The 26,583-nt window shown below is 43.1% G+C and overlaps 1 protein-coding gene across 10 annotated transcripts in view; it reads left to right on the top strand.

Annotated features, from left to right (window-relative positions):
- The window catches only part of DLG2 (discs large MAGUK scaffold protein 2), a 1,468,504-nt gene that overhangs the window by 122,058 nt on the left and 1,319,863 nt on the right, over nt 1-26,583 (top strand). The window contains exon 1 of one of the 10 annotated variants that reach the window (XM_073336139.1): nt 16,362-16,444. The exons of the other annotated variants lie outside the window; for them this stretch is intronic. Coding sequence (XP_073192240.1) covers nt 16,417-16,444 — 28 coding nt within the window. The 5' untranslated portion in view covers nt 16,362-16,416. Of the gene's footprint in view, nt 1-16,361; nt 16,445-26,583 lie in introns of those variants that run through there. 10 annotated transcript variants of the gene reach the window in all.

The following is a 26,583-nucleotide window of genomic DNA, read 5'->3' as shown; positions in this document are numbered from 1 at the left end:
CCATCTAGTTCAACCCCCTGCCCAGAGCAGGACCAATCCCAACTAAATCATCCCAGCCAGGGCTTTGTCAAGCCTGACCTTAAAAACTTCTAAGGAAGGGGATTCCACCACCTCCCTAGGTAACGCATTGCAGTGTTTCACCACCCTCCTAGTGAAAAAGTTTTTCCTAATATCCAACCTAAACCTCCCCCACTGCAACTTGAGACCATTACTCCTTGTCCTGTCATCTGCTATCACTGAGAATAGTCTAGATCCATCCTCTTTGGATCCACCTTTCAGGTAGTTAAAAGCAGCTATCAAATCCCCCCTCATTCTTCTCTTCCGTAGACTAAACAATCCCAGTTCCCTCAGCCTCTCCTCATAACTCATGTGTTCCAGTCCCGTAATCATTTTTGTTGCCCTTCGCTGGACTCTCTCCAATTTTTCCACATCCTTCTTGTAGTGTGGGGCCCAAAACTGGACACAGTACTCCAGATGAGGCCTCACCAATGTCGACTAGAGGGGAACGATCACATCCCTCGATCTGCTGGCAATGCCCCTACTTATACACCCCAAAATGCCATTGGCCTTCTTGGCAACAAGGGCACACTGTCGACTAATATCCAGCTTCTCGTCCACTGTCACCCCTAGGTCCTTTTCTGCAAAACTGCTGCCTAGTCATTCGGTCCCTAGTCTGTAGCGGTGCATTGGATTCTTCCGTCCGAAGTGCAGGACTCTGCACTTGTCCTTGTTCATCAGATTTCTTTTGGCCCAATCCTCCAATTTGTCTAGGTCCCTCTGTATCCTATCCCTCCCCTCCAGCGTATCTACCACTCCTCCCAGTTTAGTGTCATCCGCAAACTTGCTGAGGGTGCAATCCACACCATCCTCCAGATCATTAATGAAGATATTGAACAAAACCAGCCCCAGGACCGACCCTTGGGGCACTCCGCTAGATACCGGCTGCCAACTAGACATGGAGCCATTGATCACTACCCGTTGAGCCCGACAATCTAGCCAACTTTCTACCCACCTTGTAGTGCATGCATCCAGCCCATACTTCTTTAACTTGCTGACAAGGATACTGTGGGAGACCGTGTCAAAAGCTTTGCTAAAGTCGAGGAATAACACGTCCACTGCTTTCCCTTCATCCACAGAACCAGTTATCTCATCATAGAAGGCAATTAGGTTAGTCAGGCATGACTTTCCCTTGGTGAATCCATGCTGACTGTTCCTGATCACTTTCCTCTCGTCTAAGTGCTTCAGAATTGATTCCTTGAGGACATGCTCCATGATTTTTTTTGTAGTTTCCATACTGCCTCTAGTGTGGAGCACCGGCTATAAAAGATGCTGCCCTTAAGCAGCCCTATGGATATTGTCATAAATGCATAAGAGAACAAATTTGCATTTTCCACTGCAAACTGAATGAGCAGTGGAGCGAAATAGATGTGTGTAACACACCAAGCTTTCAGAAATTTAGCTTTCTGTGTTCATGGCAAACCACCCTAGGTGGCTCCTTGACCATGGGATAAATAACCAGTAGACTGTCTTCAACTTAATCCAGTGAATTAATTTACAGTTCAGGCATGTTTGTGTAGCTTTTTATTTAAATGCATTTCAGATAGTTGTTGAAACATGAGTTATGTGGTGTGAAGGTTTAAATGCATCTAAATAAGAAAATGGAGATAAATGAAGGTACTGACTGAGACAACTAAAATCTAGCTTTTACAGTCATGTGCAGTGTCTTGTGAAAAATCTAAGAAGTGGACATCAGATTACATAATAATTTAATAGGCATGGGGAAAGTTTCTTTGGTTGCTTTAACTATTTAAACCAATCACTTTTTAAACAAGGCTAAGTTCACTATGCTGCTTGGCTATATGGTAACAGAATATAAAAATGTCCCTATTGCAATTGCACTGGTATAGTAGGGAGAGTCTCTGGGAGCTATGTAGTAGCAGGACATGCTCTAAGCATTTCTGTAAGTGCTAGGCCACGAGGCCTAGCTAATTTCCCCAGCAGCAGAACTTGGCCCAAGGGGACATGGTTAGCTGACTTGGTGTATATCTAGTTCTTCTTCGAGTAGCGTCCCTGTGGATGCTCCACTTTGGTGAATCTACACTCCCTTGTAATTGGAGAAAATAAATGGGGGAAGTGATAGGGTAGTTAACTATTAACTAACTGGGTTCTAAAAACTAGTACTTTAAAGTTTAAAACTTAGGCTAAAGATAAAACTCAGATGCGCTGCCGATTGTTCCATCTCAAGCCAAGGGCAGTAGAGAAGGAAACATGGTGGGGTTGGTCGTGCAGCACTATGTAACCGCCAGAGGTGGCACAAGACAGGGACAGTGCATGTGCGACCTAACCAGGCACTGCTACTGAAATTCTCCGATTAAAAACGCAGGGGTGCAGATTCACCTAAAGTGGAGTACCCATAGAGACAACCATCTCGAAGATCCTCCGTTACTGCACAGGGTGAGTAACCTTCTCATCCATGGCCTCCAAGCACATATGCTGCCATTATAACAGTCTCTGGTGAGGGAAGTGTATAGGGCTCCTTTTTGGAGCAGCAGTAAGGAGCAATAGAATGTATTGTCCTGATGCCCACCTGAACCATCCTGCCCTGCACTGTTGGAAAGGCTCTGGGATCTACTCAGCTGCTAACTCTCTGCTCCTACCCACAACCCTGCAATATGCTTCACAGTTGTCAGTGTAGAATCTTGCACTTAATCAGGAAGAAGAGTAACAGGAGACATGATGGAGATATATAAAGGGCAGAGAAAGCCAGACAGGCTCCTAGTCAACTTTTCCCACAATACAAAACCAACAGGGTGCTCAGTGAAATTTAAAGGAAACCAGTAGAAAGCTTATACAAATACATATTTGTGTAATGCAAAATGTAGTTAACCTGTGGTACTCAGAGGCTCAGGATATTTTTGTGGGAAATAGTTTTGCAGTAATAGAAAAGGAGTAAAAAGCAGCTGAACCATTGGGTTGTTCCTGTTCGGCAGTTCCTGTCTCTGTATATTTATATTTTGAAAACTGTTATAAATAGAGTAGGAAGTATTTTAATAAATGGTCACTGAAAAGCAGAAGAGGGTAGGAGGAATTGCTTAAAATATATTATTAGTGATAGCCCTCTGTTCAAAGTGGCAGAAGGGTTTTGTAGGAATTATAGTTCCCAAAGCAATGGCCAGGCGGCTTCTTGACTCATCCTGAATTCTATTATATATAATATGGGTTTTGCTATTTTTCAGCCATCTCTTACATTCTCTTCACCTTACTTTCTTGGTTATATTAAAGCCTTTTTAGGGATATTTTTAGGGATGTTTTAGGGACTTTCTACTCTAGTTGTAGAGCAACTCATATAATGAATGGCATATGTTTTATGCCAGGTTTACAGTCTAGCAGAGCAACGGTGACTATGGATTATACAGCTGCATCTATTTAAGGTAGACTTGGTGGCTATTATGGATTATACAGCTGCGTCTATTTAAGGTAGACTTGGTGGCTATGTTTGTGCAGTACTTACATGTGTATATATATCAGGCTCTGGCTTTACAGATTAACAGAAGGGTGTAAACGGAAACTCTAGATCTGAATCTTTCAAACGTTGGGGAAAATTTGGATCTAGATTGGAGTATCTGCCCTCAGGCCTATCACCTGAACCCAAATCCAAGAACCAAAATCCCGTGAATTTTGGAGAAGTTGGGAGGGAAATCAGGACCCAGACTTTGCTTGATTCTAATACCTGACTTCACAGATGATCCTATGTCTGACCATGAATCTCTTCTGCATCAAATCTTGGCCAACTCATTTAGACACCTAATTGCTCTATACATTGAAGTCAGTAGGAGCAATGAGTGCTCAACACCTCTGTAAATTAGACCACTTAAGTGCATGAATATGGATTTAGGACCTAACTTTCTGGCACCCTGGCTTGAAAATTTTGATCAGTAATAAAAGCAGTACATTATAAGGTATTATTATTTATGTGCCTAGAGCTAGATCCTGTAATCATCAGGGTTGATGGAGCTTTTCCATTGTCTTCAATGGGAACAGAATGGGGCCATTAGACCAAACAAAATTATATAAAAGTACGTAAAATTCTCCAAGGAAAAGTTTGCAGCCAAATATTTCCATCAGATTTGCAACTGAGGCTCCCATTAAAGTCAACAGGAGTTGTTCATGTCATCCTAGGTCAGTTAATCCTTAATCAATAAACTACCTGGGCCACATTCTGCACTCACTTACACTTGTGTAATCCCATTGGTTCCAGTGGGGTTATGAAGGGTGGAATTGGAATGTCTTTCCTTGTGCAGGTTTAACTTGGATAACTAATAACATTGTACTGTGGAACAGTTTTTCATATTGAAGTAGGATACAATTATTCCTGCAAGGCAAGACTGTAAAACGGGTTCAATAGGGCTTCAATTCTTTCCTCCTGACAGCTAAGTGAAAAGTGTTCTGTGCTTTTTGTTGTGTGAACGGATTAATAGATTCCAATGCTAGAAATGCTCAGCAGACTGAACAGCCAGGAGACTGACTGTGGTGTCCTTTGTGGGTGTGAAATAGGAGTGAGGGTACAAAGGGCCTTGCCTTAAACGCTTGTGCCCCTTTGGGACTGACACATAGGGTTTACAACAGTCCGTTATTACAAGGGACATTCCTTATTTTTTCATCTCTGTAAAACAAGATCAGGTATTGCTGTGTGCTGTAAAAAGCAGCAAGAAATATCCCTGGCGAATGTAGGTGAGAATTACTTATTATTATTAATGATGATGATAATTAACAATATTGAGAGCAGGGGGGCTAAGAAAATAGTCCCTTATTTTTGAAATACAGTGTTGGTAACCCCCACTGACTGCCACAATTTGGCTGGGGAGCAGAACTCCTGCCTGCGCCAGGTGAACAGCTCTGACAGAATTGGTCAGATGCATGGGGAGCAAAGGCTGCCCCTGTTTAAAGGGTAACAGCGCTGTTGTTGCAGCACGTGATCCTGGATGGACCAGGTGGAATTCTTGCTCAGTTGTCTCTCTTCTTAACTCTGAGGTGAGCCTTCAAACTCTTGGGGACAATGACAGATAGCCTCACTGAAAGCTCTCAGCGGTGAGCAGCAAATAGCCTTTTAGAGAGATGCTCAACTTAAGGTGTAGGATGTTAGCTGTGCATTTCCTACAAGCTTTAATGATTATAACAGGAGGCTTGCAATGAAAACCTCATGCATTAAATTTGAGGCACCGGACACTAATAAGGCCGCCTAATTGTAAAGATTTATCAGACTTAAGACATCATTTCTAATTGCCTATTTTTGTTATGATCTTTTTAATTTTCTTTTAGTATTTCATTTTCTTCCTTTTGGAAATATCTTTGTCTCTGTCATCTGTGGAAACCCATTCTGCTTTGAGAAACCTCACAGAAATAATTAACCGTACATTCTTATTTCAATGAACAACGAAAGTGTCATGTTGGGAATGTGACTAAAGGGTTACACTGCAACCCCTGCTGGAGTAAAGTAGTGTCTATAAGCACTTGCCTCAGGCTTTCTCTTATCATCACAAAACTGCATATAGTATTTTTTGTCTTCAATACTTCATTTGCCCTTTTCTCAGTTCTGCTTACAATCCAAGGTGCATACCTCATTATCCTTGATAGCAGGGCATACAATGTGATAGCTGACTCTTACTTTAAAAATGCATAATTCTAGTGAAAGGCATAGACGTCTGTCTTGTGTATATATTTTGTGTGCACATGTTCCCTAGCCCTGATGTGACTCTTATTCTGCTCTCATGTACCAGTACTACACCTGTGTGACTCCACTGAATTCACTGGTTATTCCAGATTTATGCAATTGTGAGTGAGTTATAAAATCAGACCCCATATGAACAATGCCGAAAAAGACAAACCTAACTGAAATGAAAACAAAACCCTGGCAGTGCTGGACACAAGGAGATAATTTCCTTTTTTTTTTAAAATTCAGTGCAGAGTTAAACCTCAAGTTTGTCAGGTTCTTAAACCAGGCAGTGCTAATTTGAATCTAGGATGGAATGTTGCTAAGGAGCCAAGTTCTGCTCTAAGTATAGAGTAACCTCATTGAAGAGAGTGGCGTTATACCAGATTTACACTGGTATAACTAGAAATTAGAACCGAATCAGACCCAAGGTGAGTAATGGGTAAGACAGACTGACAGTGTTTGAGAACAGAGAATTAAGAACAGGAATAAAAAAACAGCATGTGTTACTTTAAAAGATGGGCCTGAGCAATAAAGTTCAGATCCAGAGCCAAACTCCATGGTATGTTCATATCTACAGTTATGGTCCCTCCAGGTCCATTTCTAGTTATTAAATAAAGCCCTAAAACTTGACTCACAATTTTTGTGTAACCAGTATAATTTATCTTTTACAAATAGTATTTTAATTACTTTTTAGGTACCCAACACCACACCTACAACTATAAAGTGAGGTTTAAATTAGAACTGGCTGGAAAACTTTGGCAGAAATGAAATATTCAGGTTTTTCCTCCTGTTTTCTGACGAACTTTAAGTGCCTATTTATAACCTTATTGAACTGCTGTACAATCCTGTTGTAAATCAGCGCAGAATCAACTCCTAGCCTTAGTTATCTGTGTTTGACTCCCCTTGAAGTGAATGGGCTCAATCCTCTTTTAGTCCTAACCCTCCATTGATGTCAGTGGGGAGCCTTGCCTACAGAAGCCTGCAAGTTCACATACAATGGTTATTTCACATGGATATCTGAAGGCATAATCTGGATCTAGGTATAATTGCCATCATGACTAGTTTACATGTGGCTTTTCTTTTTTTAAATGCAATGTACAAGTACGTGTTAAACAACCAATCAAAAGAAACTATAAGCATAACTACAGTTCAAAGGTGGCTTTGATACACAGAAAAGCTTTTCTGCGAATTAACTGACATACTTACTTAACGAAGTATAGTAAGTATGATTATTACACAGTTACTGCGCAACCTGTTGTGTCTTAATTTACCTCTGAAGCATGTAAAGCAGCTGTGCTTCCTTAGCTGTGCTAAACTGTTATTATGAAGGCAGAATGTAGTTTTGTTTTGTGGGTGGGAATCCTTAATGTTCAACAAAATTTGATGCCTTTACATTTTACAAAAATTACGTTTTGCTTTCCAAATGGATTGACCACTTTCATTCTTCTCTCCAGCCATCAGTTTGGAGACCTTGCTGAGAGAAATCCACAGATTGAGTTTATGAGGGCAGCTCTACTAAATCACGGGCAAATTCTAAACATGTATTTATCCCCTGACATTCCTGTGAACTTCAGTAATGCAAGAGCTCAGCACCCCTTAGAACCAAATGCCAAAAAATCTGGTTTTATATTTTGTATTTCTAAAACAAACTCAAGTCTCTAAAGCATATTTCCAATTGATACATACACCAATCAACAAATACAATATGCAGCATTCATAGACCATTCCCTCAGACTGGAAATATTGGACGTGATCCAAAGTCTGCTGAAGTCACTGGACTACCACTGACTTCAGTGAGTTTTGTATCTGGCTCATGAATAGCAACAAGACTGAGGCAGCAAGTTGTACTTGAAACCAGTGTTGCCAGCTCTTGCATTTTTAAAGACCCAGAACACGGGCACATTAAAATTTTAGCTTTCCTTAAAAAATTCTAGTTCTCACAGTTGTGGAGAAAAGCTTGAAAATGTGAGACCCAGAGTCATCAGCATCAGAAGGCAAATACAAAGAACTCCAAATGTATTATTTTGAAAATCTCATGATTTTAAAACAATGTTTTAAGGCCTCACTCGTGATTTTTGAATGTTTGGTGATGGTAAAAATTAATCCTATTCCCTCCCCATGTGATATCACACCTACTCTCAAACAAACACTCATGTGAATAGATGGGCCTTTCAAAATGCCCTGAAGATCACAGGCTCAGCAATTAAAAATGCCCTGCTTTATTATAGCTGGACTCTACTTTGTTCTCCTGCGTTCCACAGTGGCAAGTAGGATCCCCTGGCTCAGGCCTGGATACTGATTTTCAGTCACACATTTACTGAGCCTGTCTCCTCACGACATAATGACTGGTCTTGCATCTACTCTAAAACTACTATAAGTCCTCCACCCTAGCCCACCACCTCTGTAAGCAGCACTGAATGGCAATAATAGGTCAGGTGCACAAACGGACAAAGTGGACCCAGCTCTGTTGAGATCTCCAGCAATGAAGGCAGGAGCTTGACCGTGGCCTCTTATCCTCTTTCTCCCATGGGGCTAAATAGTCTACTGTCATTGGGCTAGGTCCTTTTCACTAATATGTGATTGAGATATAGAAGCCTGCTCGTATGTGACTCCTCTCTGGAGACTGTCTCTGTCTGTTCTTTCCTTGAGGGATCCATGCTGCCCATGATGTCAAGAAGTTTGGTCAAGGACACAAAGTGTTTTGCACTGCTGAAGAAGTGACAATGGGTATAAGACTACATTTATTGAACACAACACTATGACTTAGCTGCACCCAATGGGTCAGCTCATGCTCTTAGAGACAAATATACAACTCCCCCTGACTTAAATTACATTGTGGAGACAGTAAAATAATAGCACAAATGATTAAGACCCAAATCGCAGTGAATGCTTCTGTGGGATTTTGAAGCTAACACACTCCTTTTGTTTATAGTACGTGTTGCCTTTCATTTGAATGAATTCAGCTTCTGTAAACAGTTAGGAATTCTGCAACTGGAGGTCGGGTACCTTTGAAGTATTGGCCAGGACTCTTTTGCCCCCTCTGCCAATTCTACTTGAGGCAATTAACATGTAATTGAATGCTGACTGAAGATGAAGACTGTGGATGTCGGGGGTGTATGTGTGGGGGGGAATGTGATCACACACTAATGCCTTATAAGTGGGATACCAGCATCTTTAAGTTCACTGCAGCTGCATATATATTGCCACTGCTTGCATAAGCTGCAATATTAATCAAGCTTGTGGAAATTAAAACACAATTAAACCAAGCAGGTACTGTGCAGAACTGTAGCTTGAGTCATAACCCATGTTCTCAGATATACTTGACTCAGCATTACCACTAGTGATTTAATGTTTCTTTGTAGCAAGATGCTGATTTAATCAGATATATTGAACCCTAAACTCCAGCTTTTATTGGCATTAATGGGTGAGGAGGCTTCCCTCCATTTCACATAGGCTATTCAAAACTGTTTTCCTTACAGTCTATATTATATCCCCTGGTTTTGTTTAAAAGGCTTAATTTAACCATCTTAAGAAAAAAGCAGCTAGAACTGGGATCAAAACTAGCTGGGTGTCTGGAAAATGAGTACAGTTACTTTAGGTTGGATGCAATCAAATATTACAGCAGACAATGCTTATTCTACCTGATGCATGTTTATTGGGCTCAATATGTGGGTAACTGGGTGGAATTTAATGGCCTGTGGTATTCAGGAGGTCAGACTAGATGATATTGTTGTCCCTTCTAACCTTAAATTCTATGGCTATATCTACACCGCATACTGCGTGAAGGGTATGTGTGCTACATATTGCAGGGAAAGGCAAGCTGTGTCCATGCTACACCTGTCAATAGAAAGCTCTGGTGGAGGGGGAAAGGCTCCAGCAGCAGGACATTACGCTGCTAAAAATAGCCGTGTAGATGGAGGAGACACTGCTTGCGCAAGTAGAGAGCCATGTAGGCATGGCTGGCTGTTGACCAATGGCTCCCCAGGTGGGGAACATCTTCGGCACCCTCCCTTCATTTGTTTAAATGTTTGAATACCTTATTTTTATTGCATTTGTAGCCCATTTCACAACTTTGATGCATGATTTGCATGTATGATTTATCCCTGTATTATAAGATGATAAATTTGCACGCTAGGATCTATAAATCTGTATCTATTCATGCTATAGATAAGCAAATAAAAATTTGTTTCCTCTAAGCTGGTAGAGATTTTTTAATTTTAAGGATAACGGAAATGTACTAATGTCAAGAAATTGAACTGGACGTGTCAAAAGAATGTCAACGATATTAAATAGTGTTACAGAAGGTGACATCTTTAGAATGTTAACCCTAGTCCAGGGGTGGCCAGCCTGAGTCTGAGAAGGAGCCAGAATTTACCAGTGTACATTGCCAAAGAGTCCCCCGCCACCCCACTCCCAGTGCCTCCTGCCCACCGGCAGCCCTGCCAATCAGCGCCTCCCACTCCCTCCCCACACCTCCTGATCAGCTGTTTCGTGGCCATGCATGAGGCTCTGGCTTGGAGGGGAAGGAGCAAGGGTACGGCAGGCTCAGGGGAGGGGGCAGGAAGAGGTGGAGTGGGGGGCAGGGCCTGTGGCAGAGCCAGGGGTTGAGCAGTGAGCACCCCCTGGCCCATTGGAAAGTTGGCGCCTATAGCTCCAGCCCCGGAGTCAGTGCCTATACATATTAACTTCTGAAGAGCCGCATGTGGCTCCGGAGCCACAGGTTGGCCAGCCCTGCCCTAGTCCTTTGGTTCAAAAGGTCACTTTTCTGACCTTTGTCCTCGTGAGCTGAAGCACAGCATCAGAGAGATCCAAAGACTGGCTCGTGGGATTTTCAAGCAATAAAATAGCAAGTGATGTCAGTATCTTGTCAGCCATCATTGATCAAAGATATGTTTTAATGAGCCTTAGCTTCAAAAAGTTGTGCTCACCTCTCGTGACTGTGACCCTCGTGACTGTGACCAGCAGTGTGAGCAGACTCCTCAAAGCTATCCACACATTAGGAAAAATGTCCTTCAGCTCTGCATCATGAATGAATTGGAGAACTTAGAGTGGAGAGTGAATCCCATGTTGCAAAATAGGACAAATGTTATCCAATTCGACATAAAGGTCTTAATAATCAATGTCTGAACATTTCCCATGTATCAGCGTCCGGTGAAAGGTCTGTACAATTGTTCAAGAGTGTATTCCTGTCTGCCAGCAGCTTACTAAGGTCATACAAAAACCCTCAGGTCTTTCCAAACCTTTCTTTGATGGACATTGAAGTAGTGTCAACGAGTGAGCAAAAAAACTCCCTCTTGAATATTCTTCTGAGCTTCTCATCAGCTCATCTTTGCCCTCATAACCAAACTGTCTCTTCTTCTGATGAATACAAGTTTCCTTGAAGACAGGCTCAATTCCTAAGTTTTCCACCATTTCTTTGGCAGCAGTGATAGCATCTTCAAATCTGTTGTCTCTGTAGGCCGCAACGAAATCAAGGCAGCTTCTCATCAAAGTAGTAGCGGTTGTAATGTCCATCTACTGAGTTTGTAATACCTTGCTTACAACACTTAGTTGGAACAGGATATTGTGCCAACCCACAACTGAGACCAGAAATGTGAAGTTAGTGATCTGGTTTGCCAGGCTTTGCACCTCGTGTGGGATTTCAGCCTCGGCTTTACTAGACTGCACCAGTTGCATCAGGGTGTTGTAAACCTCAGTCACTCTGTACCTCACTGGCCTTATGCTGTCAATGTGACTCTCCCAGTGAGTGTCACTTAGCAGCTTCATGGTCATATTTGTAACATTGTCCATTAGGATCTTCCACCTGATAGTTGATGCTGAAAACGGGACGTATATCCTTTGCAGTTTCTCACTATTCTTGAGCACTCTTTCACAGTGTGACTTTGAGAAGTGTCACTTCTGTTCATTTACTGGAAATGTCATAACCTCAGTTTCACCCAGCCTGTTCAAAATTGTGCGATCAGTATTGGCAGAGTTTAGCATCACCGGCCATAGAGCAGGATCTCATGTATCCATTTGTGGCCTACATTCTATTTTCCCTTTTCTTGCTAACAAAAAAACAGAACCCCGAGCCTGGTGCCCCCTAAGTCCAGCACCCCAGGTGGTTGCCTGCCCCTAAATCCAGCCCTGCATGTAGGGTCTGTACTCTACTCATCTAAGCAATGCCTCAACAGCTACACTGCTATTTATACGGGGGCGGGGGGATGTACTCTATATGCTGCCAAAAGGAGTGTGCAGTGTAGACATACCTTATGAATCTATGAATTACTGGGCTGGATGCCAGAATCCGAGTGTTCCTCCCTTAGTAAACTTATCAATTCCTTCTCCCATTGAACTCTGACAAAACCCAGAAAGACTCATCCCCTGTTGGACTCCTGTCCCTTTTCAATTCCTGAATCCTTGTTCTTTCTCCCAAGTGAGGCTGCCTGTCCACCAGAGGGCCACTCTAGGAGGCAGCTGGCCAGCTGCCTATTAGCCGCAAGCTGAAGTATATCTGACTCACTTCTGAGCTTGGGCCTACTTTGGCTGGAGGGCCTGGATGCCAAGGTAGCTGTCTCAAATCACTGTCAAGCGCTGAGCGTTAATTTTTAACATAGATGATCTTAGGGTGGAATTCTGCACCCTGAGAATCATGGCATAATCAGTGCTTTCTCCAGGTTGTATTTGCAGTCTAATAGCCTTTGCCATAGTGTCACACACTATTATTAACCTTTGATGAGATCTTGGGTGTCCTGCATCACATTAGACAGCAACTCTACTCATTGAATCTACTGGGAGAAAGGGAGGCTCTTCTGTAGCTTGAAGACTTTTCTCCATTGGAGGCTCTGGTATAGGTGATGCTACTCAGGACTTGTCTTTAATGTTCTTACAGTTCTTGTCAGTTGTTGGCTGCGTGCGTGTTCTCTCTGCGTGCTGCACTGGCTCTGGCCAGATAGCCCCTACAGCAGGCTCTGATCAAACTGCCCAAGAAAACCACAGACTTGGTTTAGTAGTGAAGATACTCAGCCAGAGTTATCGTTAACAAAGCACTGTTCTAGTATCCTATAGTGTAGTGTAGACAGGAACACTAACCACATGTATGCTCATTATAATGGACCAGCTCAGTGAATGGCAGGCTTCTCCGATCCCCTGTTGGCCAGACAAAGATACCCCCTCTGCGACCCCTCTGTTATACACTATACAAACAAGTTATATATTACCCCTCTACCGTGGTTAGTTACCACCCTTGTACATGTTGGTTCGATCAAAACATCTCTATCCATCACCCTGTCAGCCTGACCTTATCTTTAGGAGGGGTCAGTGTGTCCCTGTATCATCTTCGGGGGGGGGGGGGTGTTTACACCATAGCCTTGTATCAGGGTGTTCTGGCACGATCCTTCCGGACTGTGTTTACATGACTACATAGTTCCTAGGAGTGCTTTTGTTTTTGCAATGCCAGCCTTGTTCTTACCAAGTTCATGTATCAGATAGTGAGCCTGTAAACAGGCATCTGCTTTGTAACAGGGCTTGACTTTTGCTCATGGCCTGACTCTTGCTGATTTTTGTTTTATATCAGCAGGGCCTGACTTTAGTTTGGGCCTTAGGCCTTATACAAGGCCCCTTGTACCAGGCCTCATGTGTCAGGCTCTCTCTTTCTATTATAACAGTATTAGATTTCTCCTCAGTTCCACTAGAGTTGAACTGGTCCAGGACATTGTCCTTAGCCTACCCTTTCTGTCAGTGGAGGTGCTGTGACCAAAAGGGAACTCTTACCCATGTTTTGTAACACAGTTTCTCTTTGGAAATCTGCTATAGGTAATTTATGGCCTTCAGGCAGGACTAGTCCTTCAAAAACCTAGTGGAAATACCTGAGTGTTATCACTTTTTCTGTCCTCCTATTTGGGTGAGATGAAAACTCATGTCTTCTGGGGAACAACCAGCCAAGAAACCCTATAGGAGGCATGAAGGACAAGGAAATTGAGTGGCGATAGGGGATGGAGGGGGACAGAGGAGGCTCTCCATGTGAATGTCCCACAGATCTCAGGAGCTCTGCATGTTTAGGGAGTGCAAGCCACACCTCCAAAAGACATATTGAATCCTGGCTGGGGGGTCACAGATTTCCCTTCCCTTTCCATAGGTTTCCCTGTGTAGGGGATGATCTGACTCTCTGCAGTGTCTCTTCATGATGCATTTTTGCTTTGTTCTCCCACCTGCTCACTGAACTCCAATTTCATGAGTAATTTTTCAAAATGAAGGACAACTTTTAATCACAACGTAAATAGAAGGAGTAAAAACTTTGCAGAATTGCATTAAATGTGTGATGTTGTAGACATCAGTCAGTCAGAGGTGCAGCTAAGATGACATTCAGTGTTATTAAAGGTTTTGGATTCATTTCAGATCCTGCATGGTGCCTGACTTTAACAAGTGAGCCACTGATAACGAATCATGTGGGCCCTTTTTCAGTCAAGTCCCTCTTCCCTAGCTTGTTAATTAGAACTTTTCTGACCAGGATTCTAAATAAACCGCTCTTTTACTCTGTATACAAAATACAGTAGCTAAAATGTTGACATGCTAGAAAGAGTAGTTATTAAATGGACATTACACCATATTTTCTGTTTCTGGAGTTCTGGGGACTTTTATTAAGAAATTATTTTATTTTTTTATTTTTTATTTCTAGCAAAAGGCTTGAGACACTGATAATCTGATGAGATCAGACTACTTAAGCATCTCATCTCCTCCCCAGCTGTTCATTGTGCACCTGTTATCACTGCTGGGCTGTCCTCTTTCTCAGCTCACAGTAAAAATAGTTTAGTATCCCCCCTACTCCCCCCAACACATGCTTTGATGACTGTACAGTTGCTGCACTGCATGTGACACAGCTAGAGTGTTGTCATCACTGGGGTGGATCACTTACAGTTACACTGTTCTTTCTTCCTGAAAACATCTGACAAATAATTCTGATCAAATAGGTTCAGACTGGACATGAATCCCTCCAGACTAAGAGCCTGAGATACTTATCCACCTGCAGGGCTTGTACACAGGAAAATGTATTCTCTTGCTTTTCTGGGTGGTACCATCTGTTTTCCAATCCTCCATTGTTCAGCGGATCTTATTTGTCTTGGGGAGCAGTATATTCTACTGCAGCATGCTGATGAGTCTAGTCAGCCTCAGCATGTTTGGGATTCCTTACCAACTACCTCCTCCCTTCCCCCATTGAATTGTTCAGTGAAATAAATCCTTGGATGCTAGTTTTGACTGAGCTTAAAACAAAGGTGCTTGCTAAAATGATCACCACCCTTGCTGCCACTGAACCTTCTAGGTATTCCTCGTGTTTTCCAGTCTTTTCACACAAAAGGGTTATGTTACTATATATTCAGAAGCCCAGTGGAAATATTTCCCTGAGGAATCAAACAATCAGATGTTCAGACTTTTCTTCCTATCCTCTTACTCTGCCCTTCTGAAATGGAGGTTGTGTAGGAAACAGTCTGTGCTACAAATGTGAAAAGTGATGATAATGATGTATTGGAAAATTGTACAGAAACAGAGAAAATGTTTATTAGCCTTATAGTTTGCACATCTGAAAACTAAGCGTGGCATTTTCAAAAACACCTATGAGAATTTAGAGCACAAGTCCCATAGAAACTGAAAGTCAATGAGACTTGTGCTCTTGAAGCACTTGGGCACTTTTAAAAATCCCCTCTTCCCCCTTAGTGGTCTTGACTCACGGAGTCCACTGGATCAAATTAATCCCAGGTGTAATTCAATTCACTTTTAAGGAGCTGCACTGGAGAGGAATGTGTCACATTAACAGCCAGTAAATCTGAATAATGTCAAGCAAACGTTGTGGAGAGTCAGGTATTGGGTAGGATTGTGAAATTTTGTTTTTCAGTGACTTTCCTTGTTGCAGCAGAAGCCAACTTTGCAGGTACTTTGTAGACAGCATACTAGATAGGTATATTCAATGGACTAGGACCACTTGTGTGAGTACGCCAAGCAGGATTTGTCTCTGTGTGCTGCCAGCTGTCTGCCTTGAGCTATTGGAGAAACTGGGAATAATGTTTGTAATTTCATGTTGGCATACATGACCTAATTGAGTTGGTTGCTTTTAACCTTTCTCTTTAGCGACATCAATTATTATCCTCCCAGGGTATACATTCAAGACCCACGGAGAATGTTCTTGTGAGCTGCTGATTTATTACAGGGAATATTTCTGTAGGAATCTGTAATATTAATAGTTTAAGTATTAACCATCCTATTCCCTCAACAAATATACATACATACTATGGGCCTGGTTTTGATCTCGTTTACTCCGGGAGTAAACCAGAAGTAGTTCCACTGAAGTGAAAGGAGTTACACTAGTGTAAAAGTGGACTGGTTAGATCAGCATCAGGCAATGCATATAGAACTTTTAATTAAAAAGATCTCTAGCAATCCTTTTAATTGTAGAATATAAAAGAAGTGCATTTTTGACACTGCATATATATATTTTGTTGGGGTTTTTGCTTTGCATCTTTGAATCAATGTTACATGTTCTCAACAGGATCTGGTTGAGTCCACAAACTGAATTAGAAGTCAGCTGCCATGAAGGAGTGTTCTGCAATATAAAAGGTTACTGGGTGTGATGTTGTGCACAAGAGGCAGCCTCAGGGATTAGAGTAGCTGGGAACAAAGGCATTTGTATTTAGCAGTCTGGTTAACTTCAGCTCAGTCTTCTAAACATTTCCATGGAAACGAGGGAAGTTTTGGTTCACTGTAAGTGGCTTAATTTACTTTCTCTTTGTGTTGAATATGGAAAAGAAAAAGGGGACAAAACTAGCTCTTTAAAACATTTATTTAACAATGTGATTTCAATCAGTTGTGGTATTCAAAAACCATGGCACAGTTTACGTTCTTATATCTTCTTTCTGCAATTACAAATGAAATGTTGATCTGCAAGGACATGACCAAATTAAGTTAAGGAAAATGGAGAAGTTAGGGGGTCTTAAACCTTTATTTTGTGTAGAAGTCACTAGTGAGTGTTGGAGTGTGTGTGTGTGCATGCACCCGTTGATGTAAGTGTTTTATTTGTTCATACACAGTATGAAATTTGACTGACTATAACATGCTTAAATCTGATAGATCATTTTTACATAAGCCAGGTATAAGTTTTGATATGACTCACAACCACTTGTGTAGCAAGGGATTTACACTCTGAAGTACTGATGTGTTTCCAGGGGAAAGGATTAACAATGTGTTTTATTTTTGTGCTGGCATTTAAAAAAAAGTTTCATCCTAGAGGAATAACTGCTAACAAGATTTTCTGACATATGTTTACTTTTCCTTATTTCAGAATAAATAGGAAAATTTTGGAAATGATCATGCAAAACAGGGGAAAGATCCTCAGCAAGTGAATCAGCAAAGTCAATGGAACTATAGCCCAATTCACACTAGCTGAGAATCTTGCTCCAAGTGCCTAGTCACCACTAAGTGCTTGTGTACAAGAGGATGGACTTAGAAGTCTGACCTAGTAGTTGTTTTCCAGCTCTAACATCTATGTGGCTCTCACTCCCGATAATGCTAATCAGTGTTAAGTGTGTGTCAACCTTAAACAGTTATTCAGTGAGCAGTGGCATGAATACCAGTCACTAGGGAATTAGAGAAAGAAGGTGGATGAGGTAATATCTTTTATTGGACCAACTTCTGCTGGTGAGAGAGACAAGCTTTCAAGCTTACAAAGAGCTGCTCTTCAGGTCACTAGGAAAATCAGTTTGACTGACACACGCATCTCTCCCAAACTTGTATTTTTGCAGTAATCCCTGAATTTCTATAAATGGGAACTTATTAAGAACAAGTTATAGCATAATAGTAGTTACAAATAGTGGGGAAATTGGGCCCAATCCTCAGTGAGTACTTATTTAGTCAAATATGGGAACAAGTAAGGACTCATAAGACTAACAATATGCAGGATTTGGGCTCCATTGTCTACCATGAGTATTTATATGGACCCAATTTTAATACATATGTCCTCATAAAACTCCTATGAGATAGGAAAGTACTGTTATCCCCCTTTTACAGGCAGGGACCTGAGGCACAAGGAGACTAAGTGACTCACCCAAGGTCACAGAAGAAATCTGTGACAGAACAGGAACTTGAACTGTCATTGCCTGAGCCCCCAGGCTTCTGCCATAACCACTGGACTGTCCTTAGAATCATAGAATATCAGGGTTGGAAGGGACCCCAGAAGGTCATCTAGTCCAACCCCCTGCTCAAAGCAGGACCAATTCCCAGTTAAATCATCCCAGCCAGGGCTTTGTCAAGCCTGACCTTAAAAACCTCTAAGGAAGGAGATTCTACCACCTCCCTAGGTAACGCATTCCAGTGTTTCACCACCCTCTTAGTGAAAAAGTTTTTCCTAATATCCAATCTAAACCTTCCCCACTGCAACTTGAGACCATTACTCCTCGTTCTGTCATCTGCTACCATTGAGAACAGTCTAGAGCCATCCTCTTTGGAACCCCCTTTCAGGTAGTTGAAAGCAGCTATCAAATCCCCCCTCATTCTTCTCTTCTGCAGGCTAAACAATCCCAGCTCCCTCAGCCTCTCCTCATAACTCATGTGTTCCAGTCCCCTAATCCAGTCCCCCTTCCTTTCCTACAACTACTCCTGGTAGATTGTCAAGTCTGTCAGTCTGGAAAGAAAATATATAGGCCTAGATCCTGAAATCAATGGGAGTTAGGTGCCTAAATACCTTTGAGATCAGGGCCATAGTCTGCTGTTAGAGGATTAGCGTGTCAGATATTAAATTGATGCTACCTCCGCAGTTTTTACCAGAGAAAATAAATAGTTAAGAATCTCAGCTTGAACATAAAAATCACAATCACTCTTAATTATTAGAACTTATTGCCACAGGTGGCTGTGTGCAGCTCCATTTCATACCTCCCTGGAATAGAATGTGTGCAGCTGACTGCAAGCAGCTGTGTGTGTGCATTTGTGGGCTTGTCGTGAGCGTTGTCAGACATGCCTGCAGCTGTGTCAGTGGCTTTATTTCAATAGCAGAATCAAGTAAAATAGATTAGAAACAACTTGGCCAAAATACTCTCCTCTCCTGTTTAGTAGTATTCTTTTTGGTTTTTAATAATATAAATGCATTGAAGATATTTACACATTATTTCAAGGCAGACAAGCTGCAGAAACACGGGATCTGATCCTGCAAGCACATATGTTTAAATGTGCAGTGTTGCCAGCTCTCGCTGCTTTTATCATGATTTTCCTGATATTTACTGCTTTTATTAAAGCCCCAGCTGCTGGAGCCAAGTGACTACATGAGACGCTGAACTTTCATTAAAACAAAAAGTAAGATTCTAGCTCTCGTAGCTGCAAAAATATAAATAAAATATTATTAGTAATAAGATAATAGTAATGTGTTTTCAGGATTAGTGCGTATGACCTTTAAGGGGTGCGGAAAAAAAAGGAGAGATTTACAGTATCATTAACTTCAAAACTACTAATTTTTGATGTGTGGCTACTTAATACTTGTTTCCTATTTAGAGCTTTTTTTAGCTTTGCAAACTGGGATCCTGACCAGACAATTCCTACTCACATCAGTGAAGGGTGTGGGTTTGGAGCCTATTGGCTTCTGCCACCAGATGAGCATGGCTGTCTCCCATGAAAGTAGATGGATACCCCACTCACCCACCCCATGTGCACTGAGAGCAAAATCTGCTCCTTAATGAGCATTGTCATAAATATAAAGGGAAGGGTAAACCCCTTTGAAATCCCTCCTGGCCAGGGGAAAGCTCCTCTCACCTGTAAAGGGTTAAGAAGCTAAAGGTAACCTCGCTGGCACCTGACCAAAATGACCAATGAGGAGACAAGATACTTTCAAAAGCTGGGAGGAGGGAGAGAAACAAAGGGTCTGTGTGTCTGTCTTATGCTGGTTTCTGCCGGGGATAGACCAGGAATGGAGTCTTAGAACTTTTAGTAAGTAATCTAGCTAGGTATGTGTTAGATTATGATTTCTTTAAATGGCTGAGAAAAGAATTGTGCTGAATAGAATAACTATTTCTGTCTGTGTATCTTTTTTGTAACTTAAGGTTTTGCCTAGAGGGGTTCTCTATGTTTTTTGAATCTAATTACCCTGTAAGGTACCTTCCATCCTGATTTTACAGGGGGAATTTCTTTATTTCTATTTACTACTATTTTTCTTAAAAGTCGTCTTGTAAGAAAACTGAATGCTTTTTCATTGTTCTCAGATCCAAGGGTTTGGGTCTGTAGTCACCTAGGCAAATTGGTGAGGCTTTTTCACAGTCTTCCAACCCAGAGTTTTTTCTTCCTAAAAGTAAATAGGGGTGTGCGTGTGTTCTACCCATTTGCTTTTTCTTTGGGCTGGGTAAGCAGGTTTCCAAGTAGTTGGAGGTTTTTGCTTTGATTTGGGCCCAGAGCAGAGACAAGGGAATTGTCTTTTTCTGTAGGCTGACAATCACTATCAGAGAATAGGTATTCTATTCCAGCACAGCAAAATTTTACAGCCAAGTTTTGTTTGTTTATTTCTAAACCTCGGGTGTAAAGTTAGTTAAAAACAGAGAGGTTAGAATGATAAAATCCGCGGCTCGACTACAGCTGGAATTAGCCAAATTTCAGGCTGAGGAAAAACAAAGGGAACATGAAAGACAGATAGAACTCATGCGGCTGGAGAAGGAGGTACAGGAGGCTGCCCACAAGAGGGAAATGGAGGCAAGGAAGCATGTGGAGGAGGAGAAGGAAAAAGAGAGGAAGCATGTGGAGGAGGTGGAGAAGATAAAGGCTCAGCAGAATATACCAACAAACCCTAGCAATCCTTCTCCCGGTACCACTTCCCATCCCAGAAAGTTCCCCACCTACAAGGCAGGTGATGATACTGAGGCCTTCTTAGAAAACTTCGAAAGGGCCTGCCTTGGGTACAGCATCTCTACCGACCAATACATGGTAGAGCTGAGGCCACAGCTCAGTGGACCCTTAGCTGAGGTGGCGGCTGAAATGCCTAGAGAACACATGAACGAGTATGAACTATTTAAATCCAAGGCGAGAGTCAGAATGGGGATAACACCCGAGCATTCTCGTCGGAGGTTCAGAGCCCTAAGGTGGAAACCAGACGTATCATTTACCCGACATGCCTACCACATTGTGAAACATTGGGATGCCTGGATATCAGGAGCAAGTGTTGAATCTCCAGTAAATTTGCCCTTCCTAATGCAAATGGAGCAATTCTTAGAGGGTGTTCCTGAGGAAATAGAAAGATACATCCTAGATGGGAAGCCCAAAACTGTAATCGAGGCAGGAGAGATTGGAGCCAGATGGGTGGAGGTGGCAGAGAAGAAGAAAACTGGTTGCAGTTGGAGCGGAGACCAGAAGGGACAACCCCAGACCGCACCCTATTATCGGGGGCTGCCCAAAGCCCCACCTACCTCCCAAAGAACCCTCCAGACCCCTTATCGTCCCACCACCCCGTTCTCCAGCAACCCTCCTCGCCCCAGTGACCCATCAGCTGGACGATGTTTTAAATGTAACGAGCTGGGGCATGTAAAGGCCAACTGCCCCAAGAACCCCAACAGATTACAGTTCCTTGCACCGGAATCACACCAGAGGTCCACAGGCCCAGATACCTCCCAGATACCCTTGGAGCGGAGGGAAACTGTGAGTGTGGGCGGGAAGAAGGTCACCGCGTGGAGGGACACCGGAGCACAAGTGTCAGCTATCCATGCTTCCTTAGTGGACCCCAATTTAATCAACCCAGAGATCCAAGTGACGATTCAACCCTTCAAGTCCAACTCTTTCAATTTGCCTACAGCCAAGTTGCCTGTCTAGTACAAGGGCTGGTCAGGAATGTGGACTTTTGCAGTCTATGATGATTATCCCATCCCCATGCTGTTGGGGGAAGACTTGGCCAATCATGTGAAGCAGGCCAAGAGGGTGGGAACGGTCACCCGCAGCCAGGCTAAACAAGCCGTGAGGCCTAGCTCTGTTCCGGAAACTTCTATCAGGACCCGGACCCCAGGCCAATGTCTGCAACAGCAGTAGTGGATCCAGTCCCAGAGACCCAGACGGAACCAGTCCCAGAACCGGAACCAGCCGAACAAACAACACCAGACCCATTGGTGTTGAGGTTGCAAGTACTGGATTCAGTGCTGACAGAGGGCCCCACCGACCCTGAACTGGCAGCAGCCGATAACCCGACACAAGAGGCTCAGCCGGAGCCTGAATCCCAACATAGTGCACCAGCGGAGAGCAAATCACAGTCAACAGAAACTGCTCCATCCCCTATATCGCTTCCAGAGGGACCAAGCCTAGGTCCACAATCCAATGAGGAACTGATGTCTCCAGCATCAAGGGAACAGTTCCAGACCAAACAGGAAGCAAATGAAAGCCTCCAGAGAGCTTGGACGGCTGCACGGAGCAACCCACCGCCTCTCAGCTCTTCTAATTGATCCAGGTTTGTTGTAGAAAGAGGACTTTTATACAAGGAAACTCTTTCTGGGGGACACCAGGAAGACTGGCATCCTCAGAGACAGTTGGTAGTTCCAACTAAATACTGGGCCAAGCTCTTGAGCTTAGCCCATGATCACCCTAGTGGCCATGCTGGGGTGAACAGGACCAAAGACTGTTTGGGGGGATCATTCCACTGGGAGGGAATGGGCAAGGATGTTTCTACCTATGTCCAGTCTTGTGAGGTGTGTCAAAGAGTGGGAAAACCCCAAGACCAGGTCAAAGCCCCTCTCCAGCCACTCCCCATCATTGAAGTTCCATTTCAGCGAGTAGCTGTGGATATTCTGGGTCCTTTTCTGAAAAAGACAGCCAGAGGAAAGCAGTACATACTGACTTTCATGGATTTTGCCACCCGATGGCCGGAAGCAGTAGCTCTAAGCAACACAAGGGCTAAAAGTGTGTGCCAGGCACTAGCAGACATTTTTGCCAGGGTAGGTTGGCCCTCCAACATCCTCACAGATGCAGGGACTAATTTCCTGGCAGGAACTATGGAAAACCTTTGGGAAGCTCATGGGGTAAATCACTTGGTTGCCACTCCTTACCACCATCAAACAAATGGCATGGTGGAGAAGTTTAATGGAACTTTGGGGGCCATGATACGTAAATTCGTAAATGAGCACTCCAATGATTGGGACCTAGTGTTGCAGCAGTTGCTCTTTGCCTACAGAGCTGTACCACACCCCAGTTTAGGGTTTTCCCCATTTGAACTTGTATATGGCCGTGAGGTTAAGGGGCCATTGCAGTTGGTGCACCTTCTCCAGGAACTAACATTCTGGACTTTGTAACCAACCTACAAAACACCCTCCGAACCTCTTTAGCCCTTGCTAGAGAAAACTTACAGGATGCTCAAAAAGAGCAAAAAGCCGGGTATGATAAACATGCCAGAGAGCGTTCCTTCAAAGTAGGGGACCAGGTCATGGTCTTAAAGGCGCTCCAGGCCCATAAAATGGAAGCATTGTGGGAAGGGCCATTCATGGTCCAGGAGCACCTGGGAGCTGTTAATTGTCTCATAGCATTCCCCACCTCCAACCGAAAGCCTAAGGTGTACCATATTAATTCTCTAAAGCCCTTTTATTTCAGAGAATTAAAGGTTTGTCAGTTTACAGCCCAGGGAGGAGACGACGCTGAGTGGCCCGAAGGTGTCTACTACGAAGGGAAATGTGGTGGTGGTGTGGAAGAGGTGAACCTCTCCATGACCCTTGGGCGTATGCAGCGACAGCAGATCCAGGAGCTGTGCACTAGCTATGCACCAACGTTCTCAGCCACCCCAGGACTGACTGAACGGGCATACCACTCCATTGACTCAGGTAATGCTCACCCAATTAGGGTCCAACCTTACCGGGTGTCTCCTCAAGCTAAAACTGCTATAGAACGGGAGATCCAGGATATGTTACAGATGGGTGTAATCCGCCCCTCTGAAAGTGCATGGGTATCTCCAGTGGTTCTAGTTCCCAAACCAGATGGGGAAATATGTTTTTGCGTGGACTACCGTAAGCTAAATGCTGTAACTCGTCTAGACAACTATCCAATGCCATGCACAGATGAACTATTAGAGAAACTGGATCTGCCAAGGAAAGGTCAGCCTTCACCACACATCTCGGGCTGTATGAATTTAATGTACTCCCTTTCGGGCTGCGAAATGCACCCGCCAATTTCCAAAGACTTGTAGATGGTCTCCTAGTGGGATTAGGAGAATATGCAGTCGCCTACCTTGACGATGTGGCCATATTTTCGGATTCCTGGGCAGACCACCTGGAACATCTACGAAAAGTCCTTGAGCGCATAAGGGAGGCAGGACTAACTGTTAAGGCTAAGAAGTGTCAAATAGGCCTAAACAGAGTGACTTACCTTGGACACCAGGTGGGTCAAGGAACTATCAGCCCCCTACAGGCCAAAGTGGATGCTATCCAAAAGTGGCCTGTCCCAAAGTCAAAGAAACAGGTTCAATCCTTCTTAGGCTTGGCCGGTTATTACAGACGATTTGTACCGCACTACAGCCAAATCGCCGCCCCACTGACAGACCTAACCAAAAAGAAACAGCCAAATGCTGTTCAGTGGACCGAAAAGTGTCAGAAGGCCTTTAACAAGCTTAAAGCGACACTCATGTCTGACCCTGTACTAAGGGCCCCAGACTTTGACAAACTGTTCCTAGTAACCACAGATGCGTCCGAGCGTGGTGTGGGAGCAGTTTTAATGCAGAAAGGACCTGATCAAAAATTCCACCCTGTAATGTTTCTCAGCAAAAAACTGTCTGAGAGGGAAAGCAACTGGTCAGTCACAGAAAAAGAATGTTACGCCATTGTCTACGCTCTGGAAAAGCTACGCCCATATGTTTGGGGACGGCGTTTCCACCTGCAAACCGACCATGCTTCACTGAAGTGGCTTCACACCGTCAAGGAAACTAACAAAACTTCTTCGGTGGAGTTTAGCTCTCCAAGATTTTGATTTCGACATCCAACACATCTCAGGAGCTTCTAACAAAGTGGCTGATGCATTCTCCCGTGAAAGTTTCCCAGAATCAACTGGTTAAAATTGTCCTTGAGATGTGGAAAATATTGTTAGTCTTTATGTACTTGGTAGTATATTTAGAGATGCATGTGTCTTATTAACTCTGTTTTTCCTAGAGCTCCAGGAAGAAATCCCGGCCAGTATTTCACCCTAGCTGAGATTTGGGGGGTGTGTCATAAATATAAAGGGAAGGGTAAACCCCTTTGAAATCCCTCCTGGCCGGGGGAAAGCTCCTCTCACCTGTAAAGGGTTAAGAAGCTAAAGGTAACCTCGCTGGCACCTGACCAAAATGACCAATGAGGAGACAAGATACTTTCAAAAGCTGGGAGGAGGGAGAGAAACAAAGGGTCTGTGTGTCTGTCTTATGCTGGTTTCTGCCGGGGATAGACCAGGAATGGAGTCTTAGAACTTTTAGTAAGTAATCTAGCTAGGTATGTGTTAGATTATGATTTCTTTAAATGGCTGAGAAAAGAATTGTGCTGAATAGAATAACTATTTCTGTCTGTGTATCTTTTTTTGTAACTTAAGGTTTTGCCTAGAGGGGTTCTCTATGTTTTTTGAATCTAATTACCCTGTAAGGTATCTACCATCCTGATTTTACAGGGGGAATTTCTTTATTTCTATTTACTACTATTTTTCTTAAAAGTCTTCTTGTAAGAAAACTGAATGCTTTTTCATTGTTCTCAGATCCAAGGGTTTGGGTCTGTAGTCACCTAGGCAAATTGGTGAGGCTTTTTACCAAACCTTGTCCAGGAAGTGGGGTGCAAGGTTGTGGGAAGTATTTTGGGGGGAAAGACGCGTCCAAACAGCTCTTCCCCAGTAACCAGTATTAGTTTGGTGGTGGTAGCGGCCAATCCAAGGACAAAGGGTGGAATATTTTGTACCTTGGGGAAGTTTTACCTAAGCTGGTAAAGATAAGCTTAGGAGGTTTTTCATGCAGGTCCCCACATCTGTACCCTAGAGTTCAGAGTGGGGGAGGAACCTTGACAAGCATACACTGCAAAATGTTGAGGAATGGGGTGTCTTCATACTTGAGCCTAATGGTTTCCATTGAAGGAACTCTCAACCAATAGTTGAGAGAAATGTGCTGCTAAACTGACCCTAATAGTTAGCTATCTCTGAAATAAAAGAGAAACAGTGCACCCTGTATACCAGTGTATGGTCAAAAGCAGCCACATCTGGATCAATATACTACAATTTTGAAAAGACATTTCCATTTCAACTTTCTTTGACTACACTTCAAGTTCAACAAACTATATTTTGTATCTTTCCTACTTCCTGTGTGTATATATTGCACTCTTATGCTCATGCAACATATAATATCTTTGAACAATAAAAAGAGGGCCAGATCGTACACTGGCAGGTATAGCTATGTTGATGTAAATGGAGCTACCTACATTTACTCACCTGTGGATCTGATCCAGAGACAATTCTATTTTTTATCAGGATACTGGTTGAAAAAAGAGTCTGATCTTGCTGGCTTCTGTGGAAGCTGCTTGGTGCTTAGCACTTTGGAACATCAAACCAATTATTTAGGTAACTCATTAAAAATGTAGGACCCCAACTTTAGGCACCCAGGGGCAGATCTTCAGCTGGTGCAAACTGCCATAGCTCTGTTGACATCAGTGGAACTATTCTGATGTATACTCAGTGAACACCTGGCCCCCATTTTGAAAACTTTGTGCAACACAGGACAAAAATTGTCCTTTCATGTATATATTTTGTTTTCTCTGATGCTTAACATATCTATGTATTAATACTAGGTGTAGCGCCCCTGTCCTCCCAGTTACCTCCTTTAATGCCAGTCTCCTTACAGGTTTTGATGGATGCACCTGGGTTCATCTGGATCTCTTCTCTAGCTCAGCAGAGGGCAGCTTTCTTAT

Source organism: Lepidochelys kempii, chromosome 1, assembly GCF_965140285.1.
Source record: "Lepidochelys kempii isolate rLepKem1 chromosome 1, rLepKem1.hap1, whole genome shotgun sequence".
In the NCBI taxonomy this organism is placed as follows: Eukaryota; Metazoa; Chordata; order Testudines; family Cheloniidae; genus Lepidochelys; species Lepidochelys kempii.
This window is presented reverse-complemented; position numbering and strand designations above follow the sequence as displayed.